The sequence below is a fragment of the Ooceraea biroi genome, chromosome 5 (assembly GCF_003672135.1).
Source record: "Ooceraea biroi isolate clonal line C1 chromosome 5, Obir_v5.4, whole genome shotgun sequence".
Classification (NCBI taxonomy): Eukaryota; Metazoa; Arthropoda; class Insecta; order Hymenoptera; family Formicidae; genus Ooceraea; species Ooceraea biroi.
In genome coordinates this window covers 10,255,020-10,272,831 of record NC_039510.1, presented here as the reverse complement: position 1 = coordinate 10,272,831, position 17,812 = coordinate 10,255,020, and the positions used below count along the sequence as shown (strand labels likewise).

The 17,812-nt window shown below is 40.9% G+C and overlaps 6 protein-coding genes across 27 annotated transcripts in view; 3 read left to right on the top strand and 3 right to left on the bottom strand.

Moving 5' to 3' along the window:
* LOC105281199 (TLD domain-containing protein 2) overlaps positions 1-6,105 on the top strand; it is a 101,888-nt gene extending 95,783 nt beyond the window's left edge. For all 19 annotated transcript variants that reach the window (XM_020032221.2, XM_020032219.2, XM_020032218.2 and 16 more), the window contains one exon: positions 85-6,105. In XM_020032221.2, coding sequence (XP_019887780.1) covers positions 85-220 — 136 coding nt within the window. In that variant the 3' untranslated portion in view covers positions 221-6,105. The remainder of the gene's footprint in view (positions 1-84) is intronic.
* Positions 6,106-6,313: 208 nt separating this feature from the next.
* LOC105281203 (syntaxin-8) lies at positions 6,314-7,961 on the bottom strand. The gene is made up of 5 exons (XM_011342275.3): positions 7,601-7,961; positions 7,241-7,435; positions 6,875-7,128; positions 6,705-6,797; positions 6,314-6,621 (listed from the first exon to the last, which is right to left on the bottom strand). Exons 1-5 carry the CDS (start codon positions 7,633-7,635, stop codon positions 6,458-6,460), a joined length of 741 nt encoding a protein of 246 aa, XP_011340577.1. The 5' UTR covers positions 7,636-7,961; the 3' UTR covers positions 6,314-6,457.
* A 395-nt stretch (positions 7,962-8,356) lies between these two features.
* On the bottom strand, positions 8,357-9,305 carry LOC105281202. Its single transcript, XM_011342274.3, has 2 exons — positions 8,693-9,305; positions 8,357-8,534 (listed from the first exon to the last, which is right to left on the bottom strand). Exons 1-2 carry the CDS (start codon positions 9,282-9,284, stop codon positions 8,452-8,454), a joined length of 675 nt encoding a protein of 224 aa, XP_011340576.1. The 5' UTR covers positions 9,285-9,305; the 3' UTR covers positions 8,357-8,451.
* Positions 9,306-9,715: 410 nt separating this feature from the next.
* Positions 9,716-11,040, top strand: LOC105281208. Its single transcript, XM_011342281.3, has 2 exons — positions 9,716-9,839; positions 9,981-11,040. The coding sequence occupies exons 1-2, from the start codon at positions 9,736-9,738 to the stop codon at positions 11,038-11,040; spliced, it is 1,164 nt and encodes a 387-aa protein (XP_011340583.2). The 5' UTR covers positions 9,716-9,735.
* LOC105281207 (RUS1 family protein C16orf58 homolog) lies at positions 10,856-13,720 on the top strand. Of its 2 annotated transcripts, XM_011342279.3 has the most exons (9): positions 10,856-11,125; positions 11,219-11,376; positions 11,742-11,902; positions 12,023-12,215; positions 12,347-12,462; positions 12,544-12,740; positions 12,837-13,096; positions 13,180-13,366; positions 13,454-13,720. In XM_011342279.3, the coding sequence occupies exons 1-9, from the start codon at positions 11,062-11,064 to the stop codon at positions 13,522-13,524; spliced, it is 1,407 nt and encodes a 468-aa protein (XP_011340581.1). In that variant the 5' UTR covers positions 10,856-11,061; the 3' UTR covers positions 13,525-13,720. The 2 variants fall into 2 exon arrangements, with proteins under 2 accessions (XP_011340581.1, XP_011340582.1); XM_011342280.3 differs by lacking the exon at positions 10,856-11,125 and having other exon boundaries at positions 11,226-11,376; positions 11,742-11,859.
* LOC105281206 (RWD domain-containing protein 4) lies at positions 13,714-15,116 on the bottom strand. 3 transcript variants are annotated; one of them, XM_011342277.3, is made up of 5 exons: positions 14,891-15,116; positions 14,351-14,460; positions 14,243-14,267; positions 14,072-14,176; positions 13,714-13,979 (listed from the first exon to the last, which is right to left on the bottom strand). In XM_011342277.3, exons 1-5 carry the CDS (start codon positions 14,993-14,995, stop codon positions 13,812-13,814), a joined length of 513 nt encoding a protein of 170 aa, XP_011340579.1. In that variant the 5' UTR covers positions 14,996-15,116; the 3' UTR covers positions 13,714-13,811. The 3 variants fall into 3 exon arrangements, with proteins under 3 accessions (XP_011340579.1, XP_011340580.1, XP_011340578.1); XM_011342278.3 differs by having other exon boundaries at positions 14,258-14,267; positions 14,891-15,115; XM_011342276.3 differs by having other exon boundaries at positions 14,072-14,267; positions 14,891-15,113.
* Between the last annotated feature and the right edge of the window lie 2,696 nt (positions 15,117-17,812).

Sequence of the window (17,812 nt, the reverse complement as noted above, 5' to 3'; positions counted from 1 at the left end):
CTTTCGTTTTCCGCTTCCTCGAAAATTGTCCCCGGCTCTCTCGATTCGAGAATCTTGCTGACATCGTTTTCTTTTTGCTTTTAGTGGCAAGTTCGGGCTTTGGCTGGACGGTGATCTCTACCAAGGCAGGACGCAATCCTGCAGTACATACGGCAACGAGCCGTTGGCGCCGCGTGAGGACTTCGTCGTCAAGACGCTGGAGTGTTGGGCGTTCATATAGGACACGGCCTCGTATCCCCAGCCCGCAACTCCTTCGCCCTCACCGCAGCCTAATTTGACCTGAGCTTGTGAGTCTCATGAAGGTTTCGTCCCCCGCCAAGAGAGATTATAGGAAGACTAATGATTCTGAGAGACATTACCAGAGAAGTTGAGTCGGTCTCATTGTCACTGCGACACGGATTGGCTCGATTGCATTTGGGGAAACTCCACTCAGTGCTAGATTTTAGGGTGATTCTTCCAGAAGGAAGAAGTGGATCGTCAGTGTCTGCACGAAGGGACAACGATGACATTGCCTCAAGATGGCGAATCGACGAGAAGCAACCTCGAAAGGGATGCGCACGATAAAAACAGAAAAGTCCAAAGTTACGCTAACGCGTAACGCGCGGCAGAATAACGCGCATTTGCATATCGCGTAGCTGCTAATTATCATTAATTGCCTCCCCCCCCCCAAAAAAAATATCCTCCCCCGACTTTTTTTAAGTTGGCGTATTTATTTTATTTCTTTTTTTTATATCTTTTGTCGAAGAAACATTAATCGTTGTAATTAATATTTGATTTGCAATTTATTGCTAGTTAAGAATCGAAAAGTTATGTTTACTCTGTATAAGATAATTATTTCGAACTAGTCGTGAATTTATGACATATTCAACGCCGTTATAAAGGTAACGATGATGATGATGGTAATGCAAATGATTATAATAGTAATAATACCGATGGTGATAACAGGATGAAAGTGTGAGTGATTGGGAATGATGTGGATGGTACGTGCGAGAGAGAGAGGCGAGATAATGTTTAGGAAGAGAACGATTTATGATTCAACAAGACGAAGATGCTAAACTAACAGTTGTTGATGTGTAGATAATGTAGATAGTAAATGTAAATATATATATATGCATATATATATATATACATATATAAAAACACACAACACTATGATCGTGTTGCAATGATTAATTTTAACGGTACAAGTAGAGAAAACTGCGGAACACCGTGTAGCTCATCATGTATAATCCAGAAAGAAACGTTTATTAACACGAGGAACATACACGACACGCATATATATATATATATATATACATATTACACGTGCATGTTACATGCATACACATAAGGGTTGGTGCACAGATTACAGAGGGAAGCGTGCTCTCACGCGGCCGAATAGAATGATCCATGATCTGAGAGAAACAAGTAGCTTTTAGGGAAAGAGATACCTCGTAAACTGACCTTACGAATTACGATTACGGGAGAAACGAGGAAGGAAGAAGATCGGACGAGACGAAGTTCGACGATGTGCTCGAACTGGACCGACGTTTTTTTTTTCGTGAAGCGTATTCGTGAATCTTGTCGTCAGCAATCAATAAATGTGCTTTGGAGTCACGAGTGATCACAACGAACACACATGCCTGTGCCTGCTTCGCTCTCTTTGTCTCCCTCCGCCAAGCGTGTACGCGCGATGTGAAGCGAGCGTGAACCCGACCCACTTTACTCATTGGCGTACGAGATCATCGCTACCCGATGCAAGAGGATCGATCACTCTGCCTAGCATATCGAACAGGCGTAGAATCGTCGTGTTACACCCGCTCGTTCCGGCGCTCTTTCGAACCCAGTACAACTTTGTACGACTGTATACACGCAATTACATACTGTCCGAGCTTATAATCTCCATCGCGAGGAACTGCGCGAGTGTCGTCAAAGTAACCGAGCGCGCGTTACTCGTCTATCTCCTCTTAGCGCGCCTCGACGATCTCCAGCGAGAGAACAAAATTTTTTACCGGCGCAAAGAGGGAAAAAACACGCGCAAGAACATAATGCCGCGCATTGTGTCGTGTCGTGTTGCCTCGGTATCGCGTGAGAGATTGGACAAATGACTCTTTCTAACATGGAATACGAGCATTGTGCCGAGTCCGCAATCATTTGAGAATATCCACTTTGGTGCGTGTCACTGACCCCGCGACGTCGCGACAACTTTTAGAACGGAATCACATGTTTTATACCACGTAGATCTTACAACAACAACAACAACAACAACGCCGCTGTATCTCTCTTTCTCTCTCTCTTTTCTCTGTATAATTGATACAATTTGTACTCTGCGACCACGCGTTGTATCGTTTCTATATATGACTTCAGAGATCTTCGTAATCTTAAATGAAGGCGTCCTTCCATTGATCGATCACCGGTCGATCATAGGGACACACGATGACCAAGAGTGCTTATTATTACTAACACGTGAGCACAAATAAAACACACGCAGAAAACTAAACCTATCTTTATCCATTTCTCTCTCTCTCTCTTTCTCTTTTTTTCATTCTGAAATACGCATACACACACTTCCTCTTTCTCTTCTTTTTTTCCCATGCACACACATACAATGTACTAACATAGACACCATCGGAAAACGTTCGAAAGACTGAGCGGCCGATCCGAGAGATTCCGAGAAGGAGGAGACCCAAGTGTTCGCGCACTGGTTACAAGACGCACCAAAAACAGGAAAGAATCCGGGAAGCACGTGATCGAAGCCGCCGATTGGGCGATTGGACGGAACACGGTGTGACATTTAATGCAAATCTTTATTCTCACCGTTGTATGAATGAGCAAGATTCGAGCTTGCGATCGGGATTGCAATTACGCGAGTCCACCGTCACTCAGAATCAGATCACTTTCGTGCATCTACAAGGTATCTGAGAATCCACCCGTGATGTCAATTCCCCGATCTCCGACGAGGCACAAACGAAACGCGAACGTGAGCACTACCAGCTAAACTAGCGGTCTCAAATCTATACACTTGATGCGACACAATGACACACGTTGCATACGATTAGCGTTGCTTAGAGCGTAAATTAGAGTCTAGGCGTAATCATGTGACATTAAGCGGAAAAAGAAAAATGAAAAAAAATGAATTGCGCTCCTAGATGATTTGTCGATGGTTGCTTTGATGGTATCGCACGATTGCACGCGCGACATCGTACACGTACAACATACCTCGAGATGGATGGAGGTCCTTCCTCTTTCGCTTTCTTGATCACGCGAAGTGTGCGTGCGACAGCGGGAACGAGAATTCAGGAAGCAGATCATTCTTTAATCGAGTTTGAAAGCGCGGTCACAGGATAATTATAGTATTATATTACATATTCAGAGAAAGAGCAAAGTATGTGCATCCGTAACAGCAGATACTAACGAGAGACGCCGAACGAGAAGCTTTTAAAAGAAGTACTCATGAGCCTCGCCTTAATGTGAAAACAAAACTCAAAGATGTCAATGTGCATTGTAAAGAAAATAAAAAATCAAGTATCTCTGGGAAATAAACTTTTCGTTGGTTATTTATTCTGTTTTTTTTTGCGTTTTTTGTTTCTGCCGTTTACATTCTCGTGTGCGTGTGTATGTGTGTAAAATTGTGTTTTGTGTTTACTACTGTTTTACTGTATAATAACGAATATAATAATGTAACAATGCAAGAGATTTTCTGGTCGGTTCCGAGATAAGTTCGATAGGTTTATCGCGTACGTTTCAGCACTATACTGTGAATTTCGTGAATCTCGCACACACACACATACACGTTCATACATACAAAACTGATAAGACATTTATAAGTTTTACTTGTCGCGCTTAGATATCGGTTGTAAATACACTGAAGATTATATACGAAAATATACGAGGTACTCCATTTTATCACATCAATTCTTAATAATCAATTAATCTGACTCGTTTTGCACAATGATTTTTGTTTAACAAAGTTTTAGTGTAAAATTTTATGGAAATATTCAATATTGTACACTCGAAAACATTTGAGAATTTAAACAGATCATCATCTGTGATATTGTGAGGAAGTTAAAATTAGAAATAGCATCCAACGACAGTCAAATCTAAAAACTCTTATTTAAAAAATGTCATCTCAATATATCTATTTTTCCTCAGACTATATTTTTTTAGACACATAAAATTATATATAAGTATATGTTGCATGTATCATTATTATAAGCATAGAGGAATAATTGTTGGAATTTTGCAGTAATCGATGGAGCACCTCGCATATGTTACAACTCGAAAAGCCTGCGAGTACATAATGTAGTCTGCGTGTAAGAGACGTCTGTAGAGACGAGAATAGCGAGACTCCACGCTGAAAAAATCATACGCTTGTTTATTGCATAATATGTACGCGCATTCGTAGTAGATATATTAGCGATCGTTAACGTGCTAAATGTGTAAAAAAAAAGAAAAAAAAAACAGGAAAAAGACCTCAAAGAGGAAAGGGAGAGGCAAACTCAAGCAAGCAGCGCAACAAGGAGACACATACCTTCGGTATACACATTGTCAATTAGATTCAGACTGACTGCAGGGACTTGAACACGCATAAAAAACAGTTCGATGTTCTTCGATGTTTAGCTAGATAGAGTTGTCGTCATCATCGTCCTCGTTAACAAGCACGTCATTAACACGAGTCGGCGTAATTAATACGAGCCAGTGACGTAAAGTGATTTAGCGGCTAATGGGACCCATTTGACATTAAAAGATATTCTAATATATACACATATATATATATATATATATATTATTATCAAGTCAGAAAGAGAGTAGGACAGTATGTGTCCAAAAATTCGTTTGAGATCAAACAAGAGCAAAGCCGATGTTGGTCCTAACACTGGAGTCAGCGCACAAATTACTTCGGCCACGCTGCGAAATCACGAATAATTAACCACTGTGTACGCTACGTTATTGATTGTATTGTGCGTCTATTCTACACGCAATTATGCAGCTATTTGTAAGCGAAGAATCCGTGTTCCTCGTTCGAAAAGTTCTGAATGTTTTCCATCACGATGCTTTCGGACAAATGCTATTGCGTTTGCTTTTTGCGCTGTCGTACGAGCACAGCGGTCGTAAAGAAAATTAATTGAAATTAACTGAGACTTGTGTGATCGATTCACCCTGCCTCTTGCTTAATCTCCTCTTTCCTTTCGGATCTCAAGGGAGAGGCAGGGGCGTCATTCCAAGCATCGGTGAACATTTGGGGAGACGGTTCCTTGTTGCATAAATGTTTGATCGGCTGTTAACGTAGGCAGACATCCGTAGAACTGTTCGCATACGATCACAGGAAGCTATTTGGTTCAATATGAAAATCCGGAATATAATTGATGTGACGTTTGTAGCGATTTCTGTGTTGAAATTCCGAGTTCTAGTGACAACTAGCTGGCGCAGCGAGATTCCGTTGTAAGCGGAGGATGTAGACGGAACAAAGTTTCATTGAACTCAGTGGCGACATGCAGTTTCGATATGCGAGCACATTTCGATATAAGAAAACTTGCAGTACAACAATATCGGCTCAGAGATTTGACGCGACGCGATGCGTTGTAATGAGGTCTCCATTGTGTGTTATGGAAGCGCGAGACGTGCACGGCACGCTAGCAACTACTAAAAATAAATCCAGTTTGCGAAATAAGGGGGATTTATGATGTTTTGAGTCCATGCGATATATATCCGCTGGAAGGGAGAACGAATGCGCCAATGTATATACATTATTCGATTAAATATCAGTATCCCATATAAATAACTGCTGAACACCGCGTTAACAATAGCGGTGCCAACCGATTGTTCGTATCGAGTTGTGAAAGGAGACATTTCCTTTTGTCTGCCAATTGTTTCATTAAAACACGTCAAAACACACGCATGTGAGATGATACTTGTGACGGTTGGATGAAACTGAGAAAGCGGATATTTAGCGCAAAGCATATACAGTCTAGTTCTTTGATATGTTTCATTTCACTGAATTAAGTGCAGGAAACGATAGTGAACTTTTCTTTATATCCCCGGCGCCGGAGAGGAAATTTGCATAGAATCAGATTATGGATAGATATTTATGATATAAAAAGAAACAAATGCAAAATATGTAACACATCTGTTGATTGTCAGTTTCTTTATTCCCTCCATTCCCACTTTAATATTTATAGCTTTTCTCCTTGTTTATTTTTGAGAATGTTGTGCTATGAAGCAATTTCTACGATGATTCTTAAAATTAATTAAACACATTTTAAATGAATAACAGTTCAAAGAATGATGATAAAATATTAGTATATTTTCATATTTATATTGTAATAATTATTTCTCAATATTATTACATTTTATTAAAAGATAAAGATTAAGACATTCCTATTTATATTAAATTTTACAAGCATTTCAGCGTAGTTTGCAATTTATGCACCTTAAGTATAGACAATTTAACAGAATCGAAATAATCCATTAAATATATCTAGTTAATTAAAGCAACGATAACGATAGCGATGAAAAGTAAGATTATCACTACCCAGTAACCACACGTACGGTCTTTGGAATGGATACTACGGACCTGTTGAGTCTTGTTGATCAAAGATTCATCAGTTCTGTCCATGTGATCGGCCAGATCATCGATTATTTCTACATCATGAAAGAAAGATACAAAGTTTTGTTTTTCAACGTTCTGCACTGTATCAAATGCAAAATTGTCTCAAGTTTTTTACCATGTTGATGATCCACTTCATTGCTAATACTTTGTCCAATCTCCTTCTGGCGAGCTATCACTTTACACAGTTCTTCCAAGTCTTTATCTTGCTCTGCAACAGATTGAACAACGTGAATCTCGCACGGTGAACGGCCGTAGTAGTATGAGTTTCAGCTGAAAAATTATTACCTTTCAATACCTTCTCTTGATGAGTCACAAGATCATTAACAGTTACGTGCACGTCTAACGGCCTATCGTCTTCATCGTCAGCGGCCCAAGAAGTCGTGCCGCCGTCGGCGAAAGCCGACGAGCCCGCTCTTAATAAGCTAGCACGGGATGATGCATAATCGTTTGCACGTGGATCGTACAGCTTCTGCAGTTGAATGTCCTTGCTTTGCAGTTGTTCCACTTGCCTTGTTCTCCGTTCAGCTTCCTCGAAAGTTCTATTGTTCGATTGCATTTTAAGAAATTTATCGAGCAGCTCGCGTTACTTGGACCTGGTCCAGAGAGCTGAAAGTACAGAAGCTGGAAAGGTACGCTAAGACAAGAGGATACATTGTTCTCAACTTGGACGCCTCTTCCACCTTGCTCCTGAGCTGCTGGACTTGGCGCGTGTACTGTTTCATGCGCAACCTGATGTTGGCTGATAAGCTGGCGTAAACCTTCGACGTTTTTGATTCGCCATCGCGCATAGTGAGCTGCTCCATGATCTCGCGGAACAGCTTCTCACAGGCGTCATATTCCGTGAGCCTGATGAGACACGCACATTGTCAAGCTTGACATTTTCTCAAATATGAACAATTAAAAATCATCAAGCATAAATTTGATGATTTGAACAATTTTCGAAAAAGCGTATCCGACATAGTCATTAAATTTATGTGTACACAAGAACGATGTATAAATTTGTCGACGTACCAGGGATCGATTCCTTCGATGTTGACAAGTGCCATTTTCGTGTTCGTTGATAAAAAATAATTGTGCGATCAGTGATACAGTGACACGAGTATTTTACATGGCATTGTTCGCCACGGAAAATATTATCTGCCTCGTAATCGGCAAGTGTTTCGTCACATCATTCATTTCAAACATTAATAAAACTTTTCACTCGTGGCACTGACATCGCACGGTTTTACAAATAAGAAATCACTAATAATAACACGATGCAGATTTGCGTGGTATATTTGGTGTCTCAGTAACCTCAAAATCGCGTTCTGTCAAATACGATCTTTTCGCTCGCTCTCGCGCGTATACGTCACAGCTGACAGCCATTGCGCACGAATACGTAGAGGTCTGCTCCGCGTAGTTTTATTTCATTTGAAGTGCAAACAGTGTAACATGTGGTGCACTGTAACTGATGCGATGCATTCAACCAGAACATGCCAAAGTTCAACCCAATTCAAACACATGCAACTACAGAATAAAATAATAATAATAATATAATATAATAATAATATAATAATAATATAATATAATAAATAATAATTAATCATCATTTACTTCGCAGCGTTCATTTTATTATTTCACATCTTTGATTAGTTTTTTTTTTATATAGAAGCGCATATTTTCAATCGAAAATCGTTGTCACCGACACGTGTAATTGCGGTGTGACCGTGCCTTTGATTGTCGACGAACGCAACACCCGCACTCTTCTGGGTGTTTTGCTTCCCGGATGATGATACGGGACGGTCACTCTTTTATCGTCCACGAGGCAGTAATTGAAGTTTTCCACGATTCGCTCGACGAGTGTTTTTATTACACCGCTTCCGTCACGACATTGATTTCTTCTTAGGCACGACCACGTGCTTTCCGATTTCGTTGCTGTGTGCGCTTCGCACGCGGGTGTCTCTGTCTGCACAGACGAGCGTACTGTGAACGCGGCAATCGAACAAGACTAAGAAATTAACTCAAATCGAAAGAAAGAAGACTCGTTATATTATAAATATAAAATTATAAATAAATATTAGAAATAAATAGAAAATCTAAAAGTGCACGTTGCACACCGCTCACTTGCATTCGCGTCGATCTCCTTTCTCGACAATCGCACGTTCGACAATCTCCCATCAGTCGCGTTCTGCATTTTGCCCATCGCAGTCGTCGACCTTTCGTTTTTCAGTTCCTCCTTGCGACTTGCAGTAGTACTTCTCGTTGAGTACGGCATCATCGACACCTTCGAGTTCGCTACGGAGGAAGTCGAGGCCAACGAGTTCCTCCCGTGCGATCTCGTGACGTTGCTCGTGCTCTTCAGCAGATCCTTGAAGATGTTCGTCTCCTTCGCGGACGATCCTCTCTTGGCAGGTCTCTGGGAGTTCCCGAGACTCGCTGTCGAGGGTCGAGTGCCGCTCAGCAATCTGTTGCTGAGGTTCATCTGCGCGGTTGACTTCTGCACTCGCTCGGTCTTCGAGGAGGTCGATGAAAAATTCGATATCACGGGGAACGTGAGAAGCGACGGGAAACGGATCGACGTGGACGAATTGCGGGATAGATCCCGGTGTCCGGATGAATTGCCCGTGACTCGTGGTACCAAATGCCGAAGTTCCGTCTGCAGCTTCTCGATCTCGTCGAGGCGCACCAGGATATCGTCGATGTTACCCTCGGCCATCGCGGAGTTTCGACACGGCAGTTACATTTTGAACGCTATTTTTATTGAGGACTATAAGTCTGCCTGAGGATTTGGTGGTCACCGATCCTCGCGACACCGATTGAACATGTCGAGCGATGCGACGTTGGTTGCAGGCGAGACGATTTCACGATTTATTTAACAATTTTTCGAGATTAGGCGAAACAACAAATACGGGCTTAATTGTACGATGGTCGTGACCTAATATCAAACTGATCGACATGATAGCTGAAAATATATACGTATATATTTTTTAAGGACGTATCGAACGACCCTCGTACTTGTTAAAGTCATTTCCTTTAAACATCGCAGCACATTAAAGGAGCTGATTATGAATACACGTGCTGTAAACGGACTAGCTACTACGTCGCATATCGTTGTCCGTCTGACAACGTAGAAATTAACATTGATTATCTCATTATAGCTGTACATTATGAAACCAGGACCAAACAGGAAGCTCTCGCGATGGCGGAAAGAAATTGTTGCGTATAAGGAAAAAAACAAGATGTGCTTATCAACGATGCGTAACTCGCCAAGGTAGTGATCTAAAAATGATCATTTGCTAAACTTTTATTCATATAACGATCCAAATCGAAACGACTCGTAATTTATTTGCATGTATATGTGTTTACGATATTAACACTTGACGTATGGAAAACGTATAATGATATATTTCAGGCCGAGCTCACCGGGATTTAATGATTCGACGAAAAACGTGAAGGAACGAGCGCGGTACGAGCCGCAAAGAAATCTGAAAGGGAACGATTCGCCATGCGGCACTGATTTATCCGCTCGTTTATCATTCGCGAAACGTGCGCGGGAAGTAAAAGCGGCGAACGAGGCGGCCGTATTTAAAGAGGATTACCCGCGTGACGATAAATCAATCGAAGATGATGAACGGCCAAATAGATCGCGCGTGTCCGAACCGTCGAGAATGTATCGAAAGTTCATTTCGGACGCCGAAAAACACGGGAGAAGAGACGTAAGAATCTCGCGTGTTAAGGGAAACTTGGAGCAGCCTAGTGAGCATCAGAATCAAGTCATTAGCGACACGCACGATGATTGCAGAATGTCAAATCAAGAGGAAATCAGGAGGAAAATCAAGAGGAAAAGGATCTCCCGAGGCGTCCAATACGACGCCTCAGCTGGGCGTCAAAGTCAGACTGGCTTCCGATTTCTTCTCCTGAACTGTTTTACATCAAAGTCAAGCGGGGAAAAATATAATTCAACGCGGAAAATAAAGAAGAGAGAAAAACGTCGAAACCGGAGGGAAGAAAATGACGGCTCAAAGAATCGCAAAACGAAGAGGAGGAGTCCCTTTAAAAAGTTGATTCGAATTTTAACGCGTGATCCAAAGGTGCAACAAGACGTATCGCAGTGCATTCCCAGTACCGGTGACGACTTTCCAGGCGACAAGGAGGAAACTGTAGATTCCAACTTGCAGAATAAAGGCGCAAGCAGCAATCATGAACACGGAGATGATCCGCGAGGCGAGTCGGGCGTAAAAATTTTCGATAAAACCGATTCGAATGACGCACGGAGAAGCGCAAGTGTAAATTCTGACGAAGAAAACGACGTAAGTAAGGCGAGGAGAAGACTGGACTCCTGCATCGCTGGATTGAACGAGATCATCGGCGATGCCTGCGCGATATTTGCCGGCGACAGTGGCGCAGCGAGGAAGAATGGATGCCGAACGCGCGACGCGAGTGACGTCGGCAGGCGCCGAGTGAATTTCTAACGTAACACTGCCGGCGCGAACATGCGTGTCCTATTCCGCGAGAGCTACGGGAACGAGAAGGAGACGGTCTACGTGAAGTCGGAAGGTAAGATGTTCGTCTCCCGCCTGATGATGATCAATAAATAGCATCAGTCGTCGCATCAGCCGCGTGTTAATCCGCCCGACACCTGTTGGCTAGATGGTTCCAGGGTGAACGAGGTGAAACCCAACGCGACCGAGGCGCAGACCGCTCGTTCCTGGATCGGGACCGTCGTCAAGGAGATATTCCTGCCGCAAGGCTATCCGGACAGCGTGCACCCCGACTACACGGCGTACCAGATATGGGACACGGTTCAGGTTAGTTTAAATGGCCGAGTAGACTTGAGACGGCAGGCAAAACAAGAGTAAATATATGCTGAAAACTTTTCTAAGTGGGCGATCATGCAGATTGAATACACTTGGATGAAGAATTAAGACTTGACGTGATTCGACTGGACTAATAACTCTCTCTTTTGCAAATTCCTCACTGTATAATATTCTTTTTTCTTATTTTTTTATTATCTTATTATTCACGTCATGTAACATAATGTAAATTTGTAATTAATTTTTCATTCTTTTTTTACTTTAAAGCAAAAGTTTATGAAATAACTGTTATATATATTTTTTATAATAATTTTTATATACATTTTGGAGCACAAGGAGAGTACGTTGTCGTTTTACAGGCATTTGCGAGCACCATAATGGGCACGCTCACCACTCACTCCATAATGCGTGGAATAGGTGTTGGAGAGTCGAGTGCTACACCCTTAGCAGCGGCGATAACGTGGATCCTGAGAAATGGTACTGGAATGATCGGGAGCATACTGTTTGCATGGTGGAATGGGTAAAGAATAGACAAGAACTCACATAAACGCGTCTTATCCAAGAATTTTATTCTATGTGCTCTTATGGAACCATAGCATTTGATACCAAGACTTATAGAAGATGTTTTCCTGCGCTACAGGACCAGGTTGGACGGGCAGTGTAAGAAGTGGAGGCTGTTTGCCGATATTTTAAACGACGTCGCGATGGGAATGGAATTGCTCGTGCCATACTTTTCGTCGTGTTCAATCGCGATTCTTTGTATCTCTACCATCATGAAGTCCATTGTCGGTGTCGCTGGCGGTGCTACGAGGGCAGCGTTGACTCAGCACCAAGTCAATATTTATTAACCGAATATTTAAAGATAATTAAAAATATTTATCGAGTTAATACTTTATTAACTGAAATATTGCGCATGTTCTAGTTAATAAAGTTTGATGTTAATGTCACTACTTTCTCGGCGCAGGCAATACGGAATAATCTGGCGGACGTTTCTGCCAAAGACGGGAGCCAAGAAACATGCGTAAATCTAATCGCCTCGTTCTTCGGCATCTTTATACTGTCCTTGTTCCATAGTGGACAGTATGTATACTTATACTTATGATGTGTCTTATTGTGCTCTTAACGGTCGCTATTAATAATGATAAAGTCGTACACGTGTAGATACTTAATAGAATTGTATCTCTTCCTGGTGGCAGTCCATCTCTACGCGAATTATTCGGCGGTTAAAGCACTGTGTTTAGATACACTCAACGAGGACCGTCTGGCCTTGATCGTTAAAAGATACATGCTGAACGAGCACGTACCAGAGCCGCCGGAAATCAATGAAGAAGAATCGGTATTTCTGCTTGGAAACCCTAGTGAGACATCGTTATAGTTGTACTATTATCACGCGGACAGAGTGTGCTTCATCGTGTCAGAATTTATTTATATTGTTTATTCTGCTTTATTTTCAGCCAAGAGCGTGTGCGGTTTTGACATAAAAATTGGCGCTTCATTCGCGAGCGTCTTGAAAGAGGGCATCATTTCATCGATGGAGATGGAATTCTTGTTAAAATTCTTTGAGGATCGAAAATACCTGATAACGGTCGATATCGAAAGGAGAGATATATTTGTCATTCTCAAGAAGGATATACGGCCTGTTGAAACACTGGAAGCGTACTTTTACGCTTCCATGTGCGGCTTCTACATCTGCATAGCGAGAAAAATACCAACCGTGAGTGACAGAAGCTTTCTTACGCGTTTATTCGTAAACAATCTATTCTAATCAATGATAGCACGTACATTATATTGTTGAAGGAGTTACTGCTAAGATCCGATACATCCCAGCTATCGTATCCGCTGTTAAATGTATATGTCCTCCACAAAAAGTTCGCTGATTCAAACAGCAATGTACAATTGTCGATGACCATCCAAAGTGTCTGCGCTACGGATTTAATCGTCTCTAACGAGTACAAAGCGTTCGTTAGCAACTTGGAGATAAATGGTACATAATTGTACTTTATGAAACATATCTATTTTACTTATTACAAATATACATACATATGTATCTAAACTGTTGTGATAATTCTAGGCTGGAAAACGGAAACAAATTTATTGGCAGTTGGCGCATGGAGGTTGTCCATGGGAGCTGGTGAACAATAAAAATAACAATAATAATAATAATAATAATCCGTAACGATAATAATCGAGTATTTGACATGCATTTATACCAATTGTTGATAATCCTCCATCAATATTAATTATTCCTCTATTGATACATTTCTTCTGTTAGACTGAAACCTAATAGGAGGTTGTAATCAACCAAGAATACGACAATAAAAAGCCGCTTTGCAAAGTAGATATGGTATTGACTTTATTTCCAACAGTTTATATAAAAATATAATATGCATTTTATACATATACATGTATACTGTACAAAATGGCGCAAGCTAAGATTCCTGCTCCGTCCTAGGACCGGTCTGCGACAGATGCTTGACAATGTCCACCCAGTTCCAACCGCGTGGCCTTTCGCCTTTGCCGTCCGCCTTGTTCCACTGCCTACGCTTCTGGGCTTTGCTCAAGTGCTCCTTCTTCGGTTTCTTTATTGTTTCCTCGACCTTAAAAAAAAGCATTGCACGTTCAATTTGTTCGTTGGCGAATAATTCTCCAATATAAAATAATGATAAGATCAGCGTTTCGCGTAATGTACCTGTTGAGCCTCATCCGTGATCTTTATTCTACTGGTATGCAAATTTATGTCGCCGACTGAATCGGGCTGCATGGATACTAAGTCTGCATAATGTTCTTGGACAGACTGAAATAACGTATACGTCATAGCGCTACCTAACCACTGGTCGGCCTCTGCCTCTATGTGACTCACCACCTTGTCCTTTACCTCTTGCACACTGTATATTCCAATTATTCAGCTTTAATCAATCATGCAATCGAACGCAAGAATAGTCGAGCTTGGCTGCTTGGCTGCACTTACATATGTTTATTGTAAAATGTATTCATATTGATGGTCGGTTTCTCCGTGGGATATGTCGCGCCCCATGAGATTTCCAATAGGAACGACTTTACATCATTATCCTCTCCATACTGCGCAAAGAATCATTGTACAAACAATATGTGTAACGCTCATCCTGGCACCAGCTACGTTTACATATAAATAAAGCATTTTATATAAATAAATCTTTGTTTCATGACTGAAATTAATTATTGTATGTGTCTATCAAGCCAGTCTTTCTTTCATAATTATAATGAAGAGCGTATATTCAAATTGGAAGTAATAAGGGATGTCAAGAGGAGTCTGATGAGAAAGCTATAAAATATGAATCTTTACATATCCGTTGCAACATAGCTGGAAATACAGCCAAGTTGTATTTCCATTATTTTACTTTTTTAATTTATTTACTCCATTATTTTATTTTTCTAATTTCCATTAAATTACTTTTTTAACACACAAAATCCAAAGAGTTCAATGACAGACGATTCAGTGACAAGTTGGAGCTAGGAGCTATGAATGCACCTTGTACTGGAACGTCGTGGGTGTCAGCTGTTTAAAAGCCGGATCGCCGTCGTATATCGAGGACAGTACTTCTCTTTCCTCCTCCTGAAGTTCGGCATCGCTCATCTCCTTTACTTGGACTAAATCTTAACTTAAGATCACCACGTTCAAGTACTGCTGTGCGTCATATGCAAAATTTTTAGGTTAGGGAATTATTGCTCTTGTGAATAAATGCTCCTCTGATGCAGCAGATAGCGCAACGATCAGCTGTTTCGAAATCGCTCTTATTCTACCTCTCGCTCTCTCCTCCAGATGGCGCCATTTGTATTATAGTCGCGGTTTCTTCGGAATTCTGTCGATACTATTTCAAGTACGATAAATTTTGTCAATTTTGATCAATTACGTCAATGCACATGTAATAGTTTTAATTTGTCACAAAATTACGTTTTATTAATGAGTGCGTGTGTGTGTGAGGTGATATATGCAGTAGCTACAAATTTCTCGACAAGAAGAAAACTTGTTCGGTAGTTAAGCAACAACAAAAATCAGGTAATATTATAATTATTATAAAATGATATAACTTTTTAGATAATCTTAGTCAACTGATTTTATTTGCGGGAGCAATGTCTTCTACGAAGGATAAATCGAAGGGTGCGACGCCGCGCGAACCCCTCGCGCGATTTACGGGGTGAATCATGTTGCGCGGCATTTAATCAGGCAGGTTAAACGGAGGACCGTCGGAATCGTTCTCAGACTCCGTTAAAACGTACAACGTACGATCATTTTCCCATTTTTTCCTCCAATGTCCGGCCGAATGGTGCAACGGGCAAACGGGCGGTCACCCTCCGTTTGGCCATACGCCATCACGGTAAATACCGCCGTATCATAACGCGAGTCGGAGAAATGAAGCGAAAAGCGGATAGCGGGGAAACAGGACCGATGGGAGAAGCGGCGGAAAACGGAAAGTACATAATACCGGCGGATTAATGCGAGTTTCCGTCCGTCTCGCGTTTTGCGCTCAAATTCTCCCATACACTCCCGTACACCCCCGTACACCCCCGTCCGCCAGCATAACGTAGACAGCAATATCGGACACAGCTAATCGCGTCCCACCTGCCTCTCATCTCGTTTTCAGAATTTCTCTAATCTTAATTCTCTCGCTTTTTATTTCTTTATTACACTTCCTCCCCCCTCCCCCACGAATACTTATCTTTCTCTCTCTCTCTTTCTCTCTTTCTCTCTGGAACGTTCATATGATTTATCCTTTTCGTTACGTTAAATAACTGTGAAATTAATCCGAAATTAAATTATTCGTAATTCATGTTGGCAGGGCAAATTTGAAGTAGCTATTATTAATAAATTGTTGTAACAATGTAGCGGCAATTGCAGTGGAATGCGTGAAACAGTTTGTAAACGATTATACTTTACAAATTCGAAATGGCTCGATAATTAAAATTGCTTGACCATGACACAGATGCCATGATAGTGTGTACGTGCTGCGGATAGAAAATAAATAGCAGTAAATAAAGTAGCATAAATAAATAAAATCAGTTTAACAAAATGTGATAGAACAGTATGCGACATCTTTGCTCGAGAAATTTGTGCGTTCAATTGTTGTGACATCTAATTATTTCGAGAATTTTAAACAATTTTACACTTATGTCTTTTTAATAATTTTTTTACAATTATGTCTTAATTAGGTTAATCGCAATGTATCGCTTTATAGAGTGTAAACTATAATGTAGATATAATGTTATTAGTCGTATTAATAGTCGTTTATCGACAATTTATACCGCATAATATATTGCTGACGTTATTTTAATGCATGCGACAGACTCAAAGGCCGTTTGTCGCATTCTAGTTAGTTACATAAAGGAAACGCGGTCCTAATGAAATGTGCGAATAATTACGGGATAATTAATAATTATGTAATAATAATGCTGGCTCTGCCGATATTTACAAATGTACGCGAATTTTAGAAGCTTATTGTATTTCAATTGGCGTTTCAGTTTTCCCTCGCAATATCATTCTGACGGACGTAACAATACTGACGTCATATGGTATTAAAATATCTACTAAAATCATTACGCTAGAAATCTATTATGGAAAACTGGGGTAGCAAATGACTAGAGAGAGGCAAATTTAACATGTCATCCTCCCTTAACGTTACTTCCGTCATTTCTGCTATCTCCCCTTCATTTCGTTTATGCAACGCCGACACTCGATAGACGTGTCTTCACCGTAATTACCCCTGTATATTTTTGACTTTATTTAATCGACAATTAACGTCAAAGGAATTGTAATATACGCTGTGCAATTAACAGAAGTTTATGGGAATGGCGTTTCAAAAAATGCTGTCGGGTCTTCGTAGCGCGAGGGAAAATTTCTTTGGAGTTTTGTGACTCTTTGAGTATTACTACCGAGAGCGCGAAGTTAATCTACTTGGATTTATGCGATTTAAATGACTTTAAAATATTCAACATTTACGAGCTTGTTTAGGTCTTACTTTTGCGGTTTTATTAAATACGCTTTAGTAAGACGGTCGAACCGCGGCCCAATTCGCAGAAGCTTAAATATGATTTCCTTTCGTCTTTTCGTCGAACCGCGAGCGAGTTCTAAGGAGCATGTCTGACCTTCTTTCGCTTTAATTTGAAATTCCTTTCAAGTTTATCTCTGAAATCCTGCATCGGAACTGCGCGAGTGCTTCGGCGTGCGACATCCTTGATGCGAGATATTTCGTCTTGATAAATTTGCTAAATAGAAGTCAGTAGATCTCAGTTTATTATTTATTGTTAATAAACATTCATGTTGCACGAAAACCGCAATTTATAAAAAGTATAAGAAATTTCAAAAATTTTCTAGATACTCTTGTATGTCTACAAACTCGATGTTTCTTCAAATCGCGCTTTAATCCATCATAAAATTCTCATATCGGCTTGATTC